Raw genomic sequence first — 18767 nt, forward strand, 5'->3', positions numbered from 1 at the left:
AAAATATTATGAAATTTGGAAGTCTCAAACCAAGGTCAAGTAGGCGTAAACGAAGAAAGGAAGAAACGTAAAAATCAGATGCACCGGTATTGTAAGATGTAAAAGAACGGCGATTGAGAGATTAAACGTACAAATTCAATCTCCGATTAGTGATTTCACACCCTTGTTTTTTACAAGAGAAAACTCCTTATTCAGCGTAGAGGATGGCTTGGATCATGGGTGAGAGTTAATGTCGATGGTTTCGGTTTGTGGTGGGTCAGAGTGGATCATTGTGGGTGGTGGGTCGGAGTGGGTCACAGGAGTCAAAGTGAATCATGGTGGGTGGTGTGTCGTAGTTGGTCAGGGGTCACAGGAGATCATGGTGGGTTGTGGTTCAGAGTGGATCAGGATTGGTCGTGGGTCCAGTGGGTCGTGAATCACTGTGGTTGGTGAGTCAGTTGATAATTGGGTCAAGTTTGTATCGACATACGCCATCTCTGATATATTAGAGATGGTATATACAGTATTTCCTTCGTAATTAACTGTGTGTATCGCAGACATAATGTCGGAAATTGTGGACAGTCAGGTATAACTGATCAGTTATTATCCTCATTTAGTTTCATAAAACGAGCGAAAGTTTATAAACGCAGATGTGAGTTCCTTAAATCCTTTCTCTTAAACAAGTTTAGGCTGAAGTTGAACATAGTTCTACACTTGATGTTTTATTGACTTTTTAAAGGTAAATAACCAATAACTTTTCTTTTCACACAGTACAATAGAACCATAAGATATTACTTAACACTGTTTTAATAACTTGTTTCTACATAAGATATTTCATATACTGTACTGCTTTCTTAGACTAAAACACTATCTAATATGCGCTTCTTCTCTTGTTTGAACAGTAGTCTGATCAATGACATGGATGTACTGCTTGGTGCACATGATGCCACTCATTTGACGAAAGATGTTGTTGTAAAGAAAATTGAATCTGTGAAAATTCATCCAAACTATACAGAGCAAAGAACGCACTATAGCAGTGATATTGCTCTTGTGCTTCTGAAAGATGAAGTTAATTATTCTTGGAATATTAATCCTATTTGCTTACCAAGTATTTCTGTCGGAGAGAAGGGCGAAAAAGGTAATATCATTAATTGTATACTTCCCACTGTCATATACTTAACGTGAATGTTATTAACATATTTGTATTATTAAGTATGTGCTGTTCTATAGAATAGTTTCTTTTTAATTATGAGAGAATACAGTAGCTCAATAGCAGAACGATCAGCTCTGGTCAGAGAGATCCCAGTTCTGATCGAACGTTTTGTGAATTTGTGGAGGACATTAAATCGGTAGGTTTTGTTCAGGTTCCCCAAATTCCTATCACATTCTTCAACCACCTATTTTTTCAAATACATCACTACCATTAAAGCCCTACCCTTAGACTACAGGACATGCGTGTAGGAAATAAAACTGAAATATTTCATTTTATTTATATTGTAATTGGTTCAACACTAACGTGCTTGAAAAATACATAGTTCAGTAAACAATTTTAGGTATTTATAATTTTAATTGGGTTAAGTATTTTAGATTACAATTTTAATATATATTTTCTATTTTCAGCAGCTTAAGAATGTATCTTTATGTATCTTTTATTACAAGAGTATCGAGATATTACATATATATATTTTATTACATATATATCAGGTCGATCATTTATCTTCATAGACCCTTGTAAAATTATGAACAAAGAACGCTGAAATGTTGTATCATGATAATATCGGCAAGCAACATTATTTGATATACTCTGTAATACTAACAGTTTAACCCAACATACAGTTGTATTTTTCAAACGACTCTATGTCAGGGTATTACATATCTCAAATTTACATTTAAAACGAAAATATACAATATCACATTTGTGTTGCAATGTTGAAAACTAAAGGATGTACAGTATAACAAACATAAAAATACTGATGCCCTGCACCTTAGTGATAACACAAATGAGACAGACAGGGCAATGCATAATCAAAGTACTTTATTGCCAAATACTATGAATAGGATATGACGGATTTTTAATGAATACGATCAAAGTTACAAAGGACTAAAATTTGACGTTCAGCAGAACCTTATCTCGAAAAACCACTTTGATAAGTAACTTAACAATTATACAGTTGGTTTTCAGTAGATGTAAACATCAAAGTGCCCTTTACGTCAATTTGATGTCCCAAACTGTCGTGGAGATATTTTGAAAACTTTCAAGATATACAACATAGCTTTAAATAATGTAATTTCGAGACCTTAGTGTAATTGCACCTACCAGACAGTGTTGTTATAATGTTATAGAAACAAAACAAATAAAAATCCTTAAAATGTTCCCGCAAATTCGTCACTTAAAGTAATATAGCAGGTCTATATTTTTCCACATCTCCCAAACGGTTTGAAATATCTAATTGCTTTAAACTGCATTATAATTTTTAAGTATACATCCATACCCGTAACTCCTAGCTCTGCTTATAGCTTTTGTAACGTAATGCGGTGATCAGGTATAACATACATACCTGGGAGAAATATGTGATCATCTTATTTCAGGGATTGAGAAAGATTCTCATATTTCCAAGGGGCCAGCTCATATTTTTGAGGTTTTCACCAGTGTTTCTAGCATACGGATGAGTCTCTGTTATCTCTTTGTTTTGAGTCACTCACCTCGGTTTTGTAAGTTCACACATATTAGAGCGAAGCGCAACACATCGGTGTTAGCCGCACGCTAAAATTACTAACCTGTAGAATGTGAAACGCAGCACTTCGGTGTTAGCGGAACGCCAAAATATTACTAATCTCTAGCAGCAAAGCGCAACACTTCGGTGTTAGCGGCACGCCATAAATATTGGGCTCTCTAGAAGGTGAAGCGCAGCACTTCGATGTTAGCTACATTCCAAAATATTAGTATTCTCTAGCAAGCGACGCGTGAGCTTCGCCTATGAAGCGGTTATCACGATGGCGAACTCTGACATAAACACTGGCAAATCCATAACAGGTCAACCCAGGTTACAAAGCCTCTTTCTTGGTCTTTCCGGTTGTCCTACTAAAGCGGAAGATCGCAAAAAACGGACTAACGAATCAACTGTACGAACCAGAAGCACACCACTAAGTTCTGTTAGCTGTGTTGCTTCACGCTGTTCTATAAATCAAGGTAGCAATGCTACTTATTTGCAGCTCTCACCGCCAACCAAAAAGCAGCATACAACCATAGACAAAGACCAAGGATCTCACGACATGATAGCTGACCCACCTGCAGCTTCTCTCCTATTCAGCACACAATCTGCAAAAGCTGGAAAAGACTTCTTCCTCTTGACTAACTTTGACAATAAATTTTCGAATGAGAAACAGATCAATCTTCAACTTCACAAATATTTTCCACGTGTATCATGAAGAGAAATTATAAAAGCAAGGAATGATTTCGTCTTTAAAACAAAAGATCTTAACCTACTCAGCACTATCAAATACAAAGTACCTATCGACACATTTGATGAAGATGTCGCTTCATCATGGATCTAACATTTCTGTTTCTCAATATTCGCTCACTTAAGAAAACAAATCTCTATTTGAAGCGTTGTTGCTAGATTAAAAAGTCACAGTATTCCATCTTAACGAAACCTTCCTTACTCCATCTGCTCTTGCCTCCTTGCAGTCTACACTCTCATCAGGCAAGATGGCTTACTTCCTACCAAACGAGCAAATGGGGAAACAGCTGTGGGATTTCTTCCTCGAATAGTACCCCGTTGATATCATTGTAATCTCTTTGGTCTTTCTTAATATCTGATACTAACATTATACTTCCGTAACATAGCCATCATTATTGCTACTATTTATTTCAGGCCTGGACATTCGCTACCTACTTCATTCATTCAATATATTTTGAGACAAGGTTAAACGTTTTATAATCATGGCTGATTTCAATATGAATATTAAACCAGACCTGGAGAGAACTAATTTTTAAAACTTCCTCACAACGCAAACTGATGGTATCTTTCATAATCTCCCAATCACTAACCATCACTGCAACCAATCTAGTTTCACAAGACATGTTGATGTTCTCGACCCACTTGGTAGTGACAATGTTCTAAGTAAGCTTCAACTGAGTACAAATTCCAGGCATTCATCTCATCACTTTTAAAGCACCAGTCTCAGGTTTGACAAAGCCAAATGGGATCAGTATCTAGCTCACCTCAGAACTGCTGTAGAATATTTGAAACCTCGTACCACTGAAGACGAACTCTATCATCGCACAGACACCCTTACCACTATAATTCAAGAAGCAAGTTCTCTCTTCATACACGCTACTAAACGGCGTGACAAACATCTTGGCATTTGAAGGCGGCGCTAATGCTACTAGCAAATGAGAGGCCAGCGGTATTGTCACGTTTATTTTGTTCAAATTTACATATATCGTCTGCCACCTGATCGCGCTATAGTTCGTCTGCTTAGCCATAATCACGCCCCTTAGCACTCGGCAACGTCGTGTCAGAGCTTGCGTTTTATTCGTTTAGCTGAAATGCCAAGATGTTTGTCACAGGCTTTACATCCAAATCATATTAACAAGTGTAACGTCCGCAATACCTCACGTGCATTACTCGCCCCTGACAGTTTTATAGAGATTTTCAAAGCACAGGTATTCCCGAGTCACTCCGTCACCATCGACAACTTCAGCAAACTGTCAAGAATTACATTTGAGCTTATAAACTACGATGTTAGGTTAAAACATGTAATTCTCTCTCTGAGCTGATCATCCCACGATATTTCGGGAACAGTTCAATGCCCTTTTGCGAAACGTTCACTGAAACACCATATCAATTATGACAGCGAAATCTCTTATCCATAATAATGTCGAAATGGCCAACGCCTTCGTCGATTTTCTTCAAGAAACCCTCACACCCAACATTGGTGCACCTGCTCACCAGCCGGCAGCTGAAGTCAACACATCATCTTCCATCTTTCAACTCTACGTGCTTCATACTATGCCCTGTAACTAGCCTGGACTAGCCTTTTACCACACTAATCGCTGTACAAGACATAACGTCAGTTGTTAAAAGCAAATGAAACAGTGCGCCAGGGTTTGATAGTATTACCTACCGACACGTAAAAGAAAGTCCTCTCACTTTGCTTATCCTCTTAGCCAATATATTTACATTCATGCTACTGACTATTTTCCCGTCACCTGGAAAACCTCTAAGACATTGATGTTTACGAAGCCGCACAAATCACCCGGACCTAAATCGTCTTACCGTTCGATACAATTTACGTTCACATTTAGCAAAGTCTTAGAGCATACTTTAGTCCTACGTCTACATATCTACATCGAATGTTGACAGCTCTTACCGATTTACCAAGCAGGATTTCGTCCATGCTATTCCATAAACAATCAGCTACTTTGCTTATCCACTATGGTTACACAACACTATAACACTGTCAAACCGTCATTTAAGTACATTGAAGATCATGTACGTAATTGAATGTGGTACTTATCTAAATACTTTTTCGAAATAGCCTTTCGAAAAAAGTCAACTTTTCACTTTCTTGTAACTTTGTACAGAAGCATGAAAGAGAAAAATGCTCACTTTCTCACATCCATCCCTTTTCAAAGGGTACATTGGCACGTGTCGAATTCACTTGCTCCCTCTCCATGTTTTGCCTTCAGACGAGCTACTTCCGATTGACTAGATAAGAATCTTACTGGCCACTATGAAGAAAGAAAGAAAAATAGAAGACCAAATAAAATAGTCTAGCTCCTTCTTGGCATTACATATCTGAAAATCTCTAACTGATCTGAATATCTATTTTCTAATTTCCATAGAATAATAAAGGGATATGTTAATTCTCATATATAGGAAGAAAGAAAGAAAAATATATTTCACACAGATAACTAAATAAATCATCCTACTTATCTACGCCTTGGCACTGAGTGTTCCAAAATTGTTTAGAATATTTTTTCTAATTCCAATAGAAAAATCACTATATATAATAAAAGTAAATGTGGTTTGTCCGTGCGTGCCACAAAGCCTCCGAAATCAAGACCATCAGCCCCATGGGAGTTATATGGTATTGTAGCCCTGTATCTCCCATCCATGAAGTAGGTTTTGATTTGGACCAGCGGAAGTCCTAAAGGGAGAAAAACGCTCTAGCAAAGGTGTTACTGTGCTAAAAATGGGTTAAATTTTAACGACAATGCTTGCATTTCTTTATTTTCAATTTAAATGTTGCTCTTCTTTCTACACAAATCATTATTGGTCGAATATTCCAGAATGTTCTAGAATCATCAAAAATCTTGGAAAATGTTACAGGCTACTATAGAAGTTTACCAAAGGTTCGAGAATGTTGTTGAATTTTCAGGATCCTCTAGAACCTTCTAGAATGATCCAGGAATGTTCCAGAATGTTCGAAATTGTAGAACGTGCCAGCATGTAATATTTGTTTCCTATAGGTTTGAAAATGTTCTAGAGTGTGCACCACAAGGAAGGTACACATTAAGAATACGGGGTAATTTTTATTAGAGTTTACAGGTATCATTATCATTATGCTCAGATTCTTCTCAACATATTTAATGTTCTGAAAGAAAAATGGTGGGGATATGTCTATATGATGGGAACCAGACAACAGATGTATTTTGTAGCGAAGGTATTATAATTACTTATACATATACTAAACGTTAGTTTATTATATGCCTTAGTGTTCAGTGATACTCAGTTATTTTTATTGTAGATATTTTCCTTAAAACGTACAGTAGAATATTTTCTATATGAAACTATAGTGAAACGCTTTGGTTCAAAATTTTCGTAGTTACAGAGGTGTGTCCTGGGGTACCGGACAAACTTCCGAAATCCCGACTTATCTCTAAGCTTTGTCAAATTTTAGGGCAACTTTAAAAATGTTAATACAAACACATAGTAAAACGCTTTCTTTCGATAAAAATCATTCGATTATGTATGCGTTATATTGTTATTTTAACAAAATATACTACGAATCTAAAAAAGAATAGTTTCTATTTACAATTTTTTTTGAACGGATATATGGAACGTGTTGGAAATGGCGAACGAAAATATTATTAATTCTGGCAGTAGGAGTAGTAGTGGAAGACGTTCGGAATAATTGCTAGTGTACAAATAAAAAGAATTTTTAATTCTCATAGGAAGAAAAATATAATTACACTTATTAAAAAAAGAATAGGATAAAATATTTCAGTCTGTCTTGGCAATTTCAAATGCTTAGAACTACATTTTTTCCTTCTACTCGGGAGCACTTCATATCTTCAAACTAATATTAGTTTGAACAAATGACTTTTTAATAAAAACGAAGTCTTAAAATGTTAAACCTAATAGCCTGTCCACGCCCCATCACTATCTCTCACTGTATTGATTCGATGAGGTATGGAAACAATGATTGACGGTCGAAAAGGTGTAACAGCTTTTTCAATCCAGCCGTTCTGAATGAGGTTCTCTTCGATTTTTCTCATTCGTATCAGGCAAATGCCGGAATGGTACCTAACATACAGGTCCCAGTCCTCTTCCTTCCTTTTTCATTCCTTTCTTCCTTCAAGTCACAGTGGTCCAGGAACCCGAAAAACCTGGCCAAAAATGATTTTTTTCAAACACACAGATGGAATATGTGCTATATAGTTTTGAGATCCCAACTATCTGGGGAATACAAAATACCTGCCATGGACATCTTTCAGCCTCCCAGTAGACATCCAGAACCATCTAAATTGTACCAATGTATGCTAATGATTTGTCACATTTAGCATTGTGAGAAGGGCGGCATTATTTTGGAATTTGTGTACCTGCATACACTCAATACGGACATGATATTTTTATTTCTAATATTTATAAAGACATTCATCTTTTGAATAACAAAGTTATTATTGGATATATGATTGCACCATCTGATAGATTATAGGTAATTGTACCACTGCATCCATTAGAAATTAATTATAAACTGAAAACTATAATTTCATGTGCAAAATTTGTTACACTTCGTTACACGCCCACTTCTTGTTCCGAACCTAGAGCAATAACCCTTGAGATGGGAAGAAAGGAAGAACTTGCCCGTTTCTGGCTCTTTCGTAGAAAAATAAGGTTATATATGAATGAGTGTAATATAGAGCGAAAAATAGTGAAAGTCGCATTAGTAGAATGTTTGAAAACAAAGGTAATAGCAACGAAAAGAGTATGACGTACATTGCATGATACATTGTTATTCTGTCATTTCAATTCCAAAATTGAGTTTCAATGCAAAAAGAAGAGACCTATTCCTCTTGCTGCAGTCCATGAGTGGAGGATGGGAAGAGCAACGGAGCCAATTCGTAAATCATGTTCTGGAAGAAGTGAGGCCAAAGACGGTAAAAGAAATACAAACTATTCAGCAAAGCATTATTGTATTTATTACTCATGCATTTCTACGACTGGATAAAATGCATCGCATGACTGACCGTTCCTTGCAGAAATATACAACATGGCTGGACGAAAACGTCGTTTTTCTCATGGAAGAGGAGAAGCATGTATCAACACCTAAGGGTAGACCAAGTGTTTGTTTTGAGGACGGCAGTGAACTATCACGTATAAGGAAGACAGAAAACCCACAAAAGTCCCACACTAGCTGTATTTTGGCAGAAGCAACCACTATGAAACTTAGACAAAAAGGAAAGTTTGAACAAACGAAGCTATTGAAAGAAAGTCTGAGTTCTCCGAGTAGGGCAAAGAAGTAAGAGTAGGGCGGGTAGCATGGACATCTAGACAATATGAAGTTTCGGAATCAGGAACTCGAAAATACAGGCCTGATGCAGCACTTGCACTATTCCTACAGGGTTACATGACTAAACATCAATATAAGTTTATTCGGTCTGACGTAAAGGATTTACAGCATGATGTCTACCCAGCCTATAACAAACTGGTAGAGTCAAAAAACGAAGTTATACGCACACGGACTACAAGTGTCTAAATCAGTTCCAGAGGTCCCGCTTCAGGAACTGTTGGATCACACCAGTCAACGCTTAGCAATGTCCAGGAAGAGTTCCTCATGCAGAATTTCATAACAAAATATGTACTTATAGCAAAAGGGAGTTGTGATGGCAGCAGCGGGCACTCCCAATACAAAAAAGGCTTCTGCATGTATTATATCGTCTAGATATACAATTATGGCAGGTCAGGGGAGAAAAGAATAAATCTGTGGTAGAACAAAAGAAGATATAAGTCCAACACCAACTAAAGGAAAGACTCATCCTCATCGTGAATCAGCCACAATCAGCCACAAGGTGCATTTTCATGGTGCGGCCATCATATCCTACCTACATCTGTCTGTTCTACAGATGTCAGAAGAAGCGCAGGAAGCTCGCAACAAGTATCTGAAGCAATTTCGGGAGCACCACGCCTGGAAAAGCTCAAGGGAGCTTACCATGCGAGATGAGATTTAACGCCTTCTCGTTACCTCTGATCCTATCATTTCAACCTTGCGGCATAAAATGATAACCAGAGAAAAACGAAAGCCACTAACATGTGAACTAGTATGCCTGCTGGACGCTCCACAGCCATTCATGGTCCATGTCACAGATGTCAGTGAAGATGACTCAGAAAGAATATTTTGATCGTATGGATAGAAGTGACGAATAATATTATGTAAGAAAAATCCAGTATAACTTCAGACACTTCCTATCATCTTCTTTCAGGTATTTCTAACGATTTCAAACCACACATGCAGTCCATGTGGCTTGTCTGAATTTTGGCCAAGTTTTCCGGATATCTGGACCACTGTGCAAGTGTCCCCACCGTTCACCTACTGAATGAAACATCTTATTTTCTAACACATTCAATCAAAAGTTTTGTTGTAGCGTTTTATATTAGATCTGAACGTTAATTATTGAATGAATCATGAAGACCTCTGGGACATTGTCCATCTGAAAATATTTTTTTTTTGGTTTAGTGTGGGCAGCATAATATTCTACTACAAAATCTTTTTTAGTCCTGTTACTTAAGGGTTCCTTTTTCACTACCTCCTTCAAGACTAAGCATGTTTCTTCATCAACCTCCTAATCTCACTTGTAAAGAATTTGTCATTCAAACTTCCCTTTAATAAACAGAAATAATGAAATCTGTTGACTTAAATGCTTGAAGCAATATTGGTGAAAATTTCACGAGCAGCAATACTTAAGAGATTATGAAGACACTTAAACTATAACAACCTGTAACGATAGTAGAGATATTATAACTATGATCTTTTAATTGAAATGTATCACGAGTAAACGAAGCGCCATAATACTGGAAACCCATACACATGCTATTTATCCTTGTGTGTGTTATTGTGTGCAGAAAGTGGTGTTGATGAGGAAAATGAGATAAAACGACCTCGTCCAATAGATGGAATTTCCATGATATTTCGCGAGACGACACAGATCCCTTCGTGAACAACAATAGCAAAAATCAGGAAGTTTACGTCGTAACCGTGGGAAATTCCCTCATATTAGTCACAGTATTCACCTTCGGCGCTCGAGACCCGGGATCGATACCTGGTGAGAGCTTATTTGGTTCAGATTCCACGCTAAGATATAGTTTCAAGTCTTAAATTCCTTGGCGCAGAACATGATGCTAAGCTCCAAATCAATCCACCACCCAATCAGTCGACGTCAGAATCGGGAGCGCCCTTCCGTCATAATTAGAGTATGATATCTCAATGATAGAGCGCTTACTTCTGGCTTCAATGCCATAGGCTCGATTCTAAGCCATACCATGTAAGTTTGTGTTGAACATCATCGTGCTCGTTGGTTTCGAAGAGTTCTTTATTGCCTTCCACTTCATTCCTCACTTGATTTCATTATCCATTTTGCTAAATCATCATGTTTCCTTTAACCTTCAAGACATGATCGTGCACTGTTAAAATGCCCATTTCATTTTATAGTATTAGACCAATAATACAGTCTTGAATTTCTGGTGTCACTTTTCATTGTTCACTCCTAAATTACCTGTCAGTGGATCATGAGTATTTAGATACCTAAATTAATTATAATAAGTAATCCTGCACTTGTAAACTACTATGCACGAATGATTTTTTTTCTTGAATGATTTTTTCCCTTGGATGGTTTCTTTTCCTCGCATTTCTATTGTTTTTCTTATCTGGCTAGAAGCATTAAGCTTACAGGGGAACATTCCGCTTTGGCGAACTCAATTTCTGAAACTGATTGCTAACACTGGATTCAGTACTAAAAGAAACAAAGAAAGAGAGGGCTTTTAGTGGCAGACCCTATACAGGGTGGGAGATAAGTGACGGCAAAGTGCAAAGGTAGAACCCAGAAAATGTCTGGAAATGGCATGTTAATTTTGAAACGAGTAGAGGGATTGAGGTGAATGTTGTATATGGGGAATGCATATAGAGCTCCACTGAATTGGTGTACTGCCAACCATGTTTGAATTACCACAAGAAGAATATACGGGAAAGTGGTCATGTGACATATGGTTCTTGACGCACACCGTCTATTGAAACCAGTTTGAGACCGGTTTTTTATTGCAACTGTTATGGACCTTAAGAATGATTGTGTGGTTGATACAAAATTGAAGACAGCAGTGGGCACATTTGAAAAACGATAAAGATGGACAATCGGGCTCTTCACAGCAGCTACCGGATTAAAATTGAAGCAGTTGTCGATATTTGTCACGAATGCACCAGGTGCTGTTTGCAAATATCCAGTTTTGTAGAAATCATATCTAACCATAACTTGGAACGTTGTTACTCTAAACTGGAAATGGCTGAGTGATTGCAAGTTAATGAAGTTGCCCCATTGTCATATGTTGCAGTCAGATGACAGAAAAACAGTATATTGAACCATGCTTAAATAGCAGTTATGTCTAGCTTAATTTCATTTATCCCATTGGTTATTATGAGATTGGTAGATGATTAAATTTTAGGGTTGTTTTTTAATAGTATCGTAACAATATGTTATATATTTTAGATAATTCTTATACGAGGGGACGAACAAAACATCCATCGGTTGCATAAGTCACGTGCAACTATCAGGGGTAAGGAGTCGGGTAAGTTCAACATTATCCGGTTTCTGCACCAACTCCTTATCTTTATTAGTTCTCTATGAAACGAGGAACAACAATTCTTTCAGGTCTGTAGAAAGTCAGAAAACCTCAGTCATGAACTCTTTCAGGTTGTCCTAGGTCATATTTGGACTTTCACCAGCATCTGAACGAATATTGGGTATGTGGGGACGTTTCTTGTCTGAAAAGTGGCCTCATTCATGTTTATGGTTGTTCCTCATTCATGTCACCTTTAGACAGTATTGACACTTTGCCATAGCGTAGAACACCTGCCACTACAGAGGTCTCAAACTGTATTGGTCACTATTAGTGTGCGTCAAGAGCCATGTGTCACCTTACCACTTTCACGTATATCCCGCTAAATCCAACATGGTGGCTTTACAGATGTCCCCTATGATTGACATTACGCCTATTCAGTGGAGCCCTACATGCATTAATCATATCCAACATTTTCCCTCAATCACTCTACTCGTTTCAAAATTAACATACCATTTCTAGACATTTTCCACGTTCTGTCTCCGCACTTCGCTCTCGCTTATCTTCCACCCTGTACACGGCTTGTCACTAAGCACCCTCTCTTTCTCTGTTTCTTTTAGTGCTGAATCCAATGCTTGCAATCATTTTCGCCAATTGAATTCACCAAATCCGAATGTTCCCTTCTTAATATCGTAAAGAACATTGCTTTTCAGCAGGCACTGGATTTGTTTCTAAAAATTGCTTACAGACCTCACGTGAAAGCAGCAATTCTCTCGGAGATGTTAACTCACGTGAACAGAGCTGGGAATATATTCTCCTCTTGCCCAGCTGACTTATTTCTTTCATGGCTGCACTTATTTGAAATGTGTCATATGACGATTGTAGTATTAAAGTACTTTCAGCATTAAAGTACTATCAATGTACAGTACCACATTTGTTTCACTTGTGTTATTACTGTTGTAGAACGCTTGAAAATTTGATTGTTCTTTTGATGTTTGTGATACTGTAGCATCCTTAGTTTGGAATACTAGATAAAAAGTATGATATTATAAGTTTTCGTTTCGTATGTAGATTTGCAATACAGTATGTAATAGGCTGACATAATGTTGTTTGAAACAATAAAACTTTATGTTGAGTTGGTAATATTGTTAATGTTGTGGTATCACAGAGTATCCTAAACAATAATACCTTTAGGTAATTATTTGGTACCATCAGGGCTATATGGAGGATGGGATACATACGGAACGTTGATCTTTCCAAGATAGTCCATGACAGCATTCGCAATATGGGACCTAGCGTTATCATGCAGTAGCACTCATCCTGTTTCTTTCAAATGTAGTCGATCCCGCTGAATGTGAGCTTGGAAGGTTTGCAATACAACTTTATAATACACTTCCATGACAGATGTATGTCGTGGGACGACATGTTGGTACACCATGTCTCGAATACCTAAAATGAGATGACCAATGTTAGCAGAAGTAACCACTCTCATTTTCTTGTGTGTTGGTGATAAAGAAGACTCCTACACAGAACTCTCTACTTAATGAAGAAGCCAACCTTCATCGGCAGTGATGAGTTTCGACAGAAAGGTGGGATATTTTTGTAGCTTTAATTTCCACTCCGAACAAACCTCCACACACACAGCCTTTCGATCGGGGATAAGCAATCGTGTAACCCACCGCACATACACACATGTGTCATAAGCAGTTTGTCCGTGAGCAGCGTATGTTCAAAACCAAATGAAATGTCCGTTCTTTGCGCTAGTTCTCTTACTGTGATTCGACTATCTTCTTTCACTATTACAGCCGCGTTACTGATGTTCATTTCCATCAAAACAGTTACTGGAGTACTGAGTCCACCTTCCTCTGAAGTTGATTATCTCCCATCTTTAAACATTTTGAATCATCTTCGCGTTGTGTTATAGGGAAGCCCAGATTCCCAATACGACTCCTGTAACATCGCATATGCTTCAGCTGCTATTTTCGTGAAGCAAAAATATACTTTCAATGTACTGTACTGTTCTTCTCGTGTCACCTCCATGTCGCCTTATGCGAAACTGAAATTCCGTGTAGTTGAACAGCCGCCAAGGTTACATCCCTGACGTCATGGGTTTCAAGCTTACTCGATCGATTTGTCACTTCTCCCACTACAAAGACGTATTTTGTTTTCTGTGCCTTGCTGTTGTATTCGCCTCATAAAGACAGATGATCAGTCTTTATTGATCAGTCAACGTACTTACACGATGAGGAACTTATTTCAGGAACTTCACAGAATCGATATCATAACTTACCATGGCTGAAGAATTTGACTGTAGTTGGGTAAGTACTTCGAATACTTTCAGAATGAGGACATTTGTATAAAGAACTTGTCGTCTAACTTATGTTGGCTGAACACTTTTGCTGTATTGAAAACTTTAGTTTCTTGTAGTCCTTCATAGCTTACCTTCTTGCTGACATGGAATGTTTTGAATTGAGATAAAGTATTTTTTCTACAACCGTCAAACCGTCGTAGCCGATCATCTTTTATTTCAGGAAAATTCTAGAGTAGCAAGAAATAACTAATTTTCTATTTTGCATTTTATTGGCTGCTGTCATTTGTGGGTATGAAGCCTCATAAGTTCTGGTAAAGACATGAATTGGCAAAGAGTCAACTGCTTTATATTGAATAATTTGCCTTTTCCTCCACGGAAATGAAATGCCATTAACCAACGAAAGTGAAAAGAAATATGAGGTCTAGAACTTTTTCCATATGTTAAAGTTGTCCCTTTTTTTTAAAGAGGCAATCTCTAATCAATATGGGACTTGGAGCCCACCGAGCTGAAGATTTTCACCAGTTCTCTTTTTTCAGGACAACAGCTTTCTATTTACGCTTGATGCCATGTATTATAAAATTATCCCTTTCTTATTGATAAGAAAAAATTACCTGTGATAACTCCAAGTTAGCTAGAGGCATCTCATTCGTTGTCAATAAAGTGACACAAGTTTATGAAAACAAATTATATTTAATATCCTCAACTTTTAACAATTCACTGCTGGATAATTCTCTCTGCACTCTTCTGCACAACTATTATATATTTGGTGAATGTTTTCCTCTCATTCCATAGTGTTTCTTTGCTTCGCCACACAACATTATTAGGACATTTCCCAAAAAATCCATTTTTCTCTTGATTTCCAGTTAAGGATTACTTATGTCCATTTATTAATATTTCTTCCTACAATATGACTGAACCACGGCCACTTCGATGACTTTAGTTCAATAGTATCCGCAACCCTGGACCTTCTGATCCATGTGAATATTTTCCTATATCTGTGTATTTGAGAGTGTTTCCCAGCATATATATCTCCCTTTTTTCGTTCTGATACTGTAATTCGTATTGAATGCCTTATTCATGTATCCGATCTGTAAGTCAAAACACAAGACAAGCACTCATAGTATGGAGTTTTGATAATACAGGCATTGTTAGATTGAATTCATGTTGTTACTTGTTTGCTAGTTTGAAATTCACATAAGACAGAGAAGTTTACAGTCGCCAGTTATAACTGTAATGTATACTACCATAATCCACATCATTACGCTCCATTACACACATTACATATTTTTAATTGTTTAATGTGAAAGTAAGAGATACCACTTAAAAAGCTATCATTATCTTTCCCAGCTAATGATTTATATGTTAGGAATACACAGGACTAGAGATCAATGTGCTCACGGTTTCTCTCTAATGTGTGGTAAATAAAGGAATAATAGTGTAGAATGTTCTCTGTTATATTTACAAATGGTGAAAATTTTGAAGCGACTCTAGTCGTGAAACTCTTCTTTTGTCAGCTCCGTGCAGCAACAATGTTCCCTCAAGCAATTCGCTCTCGCTGACAGCTACTGATCGAAAGGATAATACGAAAGTAATCCTAAAAGGCTCGAACGGCAAGAGGAAAAGACAAGAAATAATCCTTCCAAATAACCGTAAATTTACAAGAAAGAAGTAAAGACAATTGAGTAAGACAAAGCATTTTAGCATTCCAGAATCGAACAATCAAATTCACGGATCTACAAAACAAAGACAACCATCAATATACATGGTTCACCGTAAAGCAAACATAAATATGCTTGTGATCGGTTAGTATATTTTCTTAAATAATGTGCATCAAAATTTCAGGATATGTTCAGTCATTATAACTTGGAATATACATTCAGGTTATTATCAGCTTAATTTGCTATAATCAGCATAGAGAAGTTGGTAGCAAATAAACATCTGATGGCTTCAGAAATCAACTACCAGCAGTTGAAGAACTAATCAGGATTTTTGCATGTACTTGTAAAATACAAACAAATCCACTCGCAGCTAAAGGAGCAGACTGTATACTTCGTGAACTTTGCTTTAAAATCAGCCTCCATATTTGATGCGGGAGTTTGATAGTATATTCGTAGTTTACATCGACTGAAAGTTTGTGTCATACACAGTGAATTGAAGCAGTTTTGGGACAACCTCGAAATAATTGCTAATTCCAAGTGACTTTTGATAGAGCTATTAGAGCCCAACGATAGTCAGCTTGGAACTGAACATAGAACCCAGAAGTACTAAATGCTATAAAGATACTTTTTAGATTGCAGAATACATCACTAGAACATAGTAGTGATACTTGAATAAGAAAACCATAGAAAGTCCAAGATGTGAAAATTTCCGGCTTTTCCAACATACAAAATCTGGCTTTCTGTAAAAGAAAAATTAATTCTAAGATAAACAGACTTATTAACGTCTGTACCCTTTCGTAGTTGTGTAACTAGCACATGCATTTTCGGTGAGGGATACTCATGTTCTATTGATGGCTAGATTTCATATTAAGCTAGAGATCCACGTCGGTGCTGAAATGGGAGAAATCGTAACTTTATAACCAGATAATTTTTTAAAACATTTTCTCTACTAACAATCAGCTCTCTCATGTGATACGAAAGCGTACAATACTGGAGCTACTACACAATGTGATATTTCTTACCATAGTAAAATTGTAATTAATATGATATAACGACATATTGAAACAAACTGGAAATATGGTTTCTTTTATGTGTCACTTTCTTGTAGAAAGTGTGACATTATGAATTATCTTTCATATCTTTAATAGGGATGCATAGAATTGGCGAGGTAGCATACAGTGTTGGATGGGTACGTGAACCTGCTGCAGATAGTTTCAGACCAATGCTAGGATATGGAGTAGTTCAAACATTGACTAGAGAAGAATGTGTGAATAATACAAAATACACGTTCAGTGAAGTTGGTGAAGAAAATTTCTGTGGTACAAATGATGGTGTGGAATCATGTACGGTAAGTAGCAAGATCTATCAATTTATTGCAATTACTTTTTCCGTGAATGTTGTAGTCTACTTTCCTGTATTTTAGGGTTTATTACGATACACATATTCCAGTAACTTTAAATCATCACACGTTATTATTGCCATATGTCCCAATCAATTACGGATAAGTTATCAGCAACAGTTGACTTGTGCTTCCGAAAACAATTTTCAGGCATACTTAAGAAACTTCCTAGTTATTAACAATAACATATACAGAAAAATGAACAAAACAGTTTTCGACCACAATTTATTATTTAAAGTTGTAATAGGGATATTGGGTACAAACTACTGGTATTACACTCAAAACCAAGAAGTACTTTCCACCTACGTACATGTGTTTTTAGGCAGCATCGTCACTTGAGATTAACAAAATTTCGGGCTTAAATTCCATCGCTATATATATTGTATCTTCTTCAGTATAGCTTTGGAAATATTCAACACTATTAATAAAACAAAGCTGACCAAACCACCAAATAATATTAACCATACTTGTGTAACAGCTTCGGCAGGTCACGTAGCAAGAATAGAAGAAAATAGGAACGCTATCGAAGTTTTGACTGGAAATCCAGTAGCGAAACGTCATTGGCAAGATCTAGGCGCAGATGTGAGGACAATATTAAAATGGACCTCGCAGAAATAGTACAAAGTAGAAACTGGATCCATTGACTAAGAACAGAAGTCAATGGAGAGCTTTTGTGAACGTAACATTGAACCTCTGAGTTAGTTAGTTAGTAACAACTTCGGCAATGTAACATCGGCTCCATCAGACATGTTACTTGCTGCTACTTGAATATATAATTGGCAGACTCATAGTACTTCGAATAAAACTTTATGAAGATTATTAACACTTAAGGAATTTTGTTTTCAGTTTGTATCTTTCTCGTTAATTTATAGAATCACGCACTTCATAGAATTTGTTCCCAGCAAAATGGCTTTCTCGCACATATAACTGTAAGTCAATATATTATCATGAAAATCATTAGTTGAAATTAGCTGAATCTCCCACTTTCCCGACTGTTATATCCAGTGATTTAAAAGTAATGAGCTTGTCAGCTTCTAATCATATTAACAATGCATGTTTAAATATTTTCCTCTAAAGAAAACCTACGTTAAAACACTGTAATAGCAACCCAAAATTTATTTTCACTATACTCATCAAGAAGATACCTAGAATAGCAAGTCAATTAGTCAGTAGTATTGTACTTTTGTATTTGAGTTTCATTCAAAAACCATTATTTTGCGTCAAATATATCTACTTTAACATCACCTGCGCCATCAATGCTAAATTGTAAAATTAAAGAGCTTGTTTGTATTATATGGAGCGGAAATCAACATATATATATAAAATTCCATTTTTTATGCCATTTAAGATTTTGAAACAATATA

General features: G+C 36.7%; 1 protein-coding gene across 2 annotated transcripts in view; it reads left to right on the plus strand.

Moving 5' to 3' along the window:
* Positions 1-18767, plus strand: part of LOC145684790 (serine protease 44-like) — a 111832-nt gene that overhangs the window by 78012 nt on the left and 15053 nt on the right. For both annotated transcript variants that reach the window (XM_081757160.1, XM_081757161.1), the window contains 2 exons: positions 882-1117; positions 17153-17352. In XM_081757160.1, the coding sequence (XP_081613286.1) occupies positions 882-1117; positions 17153-17352 (436 nt within the window). The remainder of the gene's footprint in view (positions 1-881; positions 1118-17152; positions 17353-18767) is intronic.

The sequence above is a fragment of the Thermobia domestica genome, chromosome 5 (assembly GCF_964235325.1).
Source record: "Thermobia domestica chromosome 5, izTheDome1.hap1.1, whole genome shotgun sequence".
Lineage (NCBI taxonomy): Eukaryota > Metazoa > Arthropoda > Insecta > Zygentoma > Lepismatidae > Thermobia > Thermobia domestica.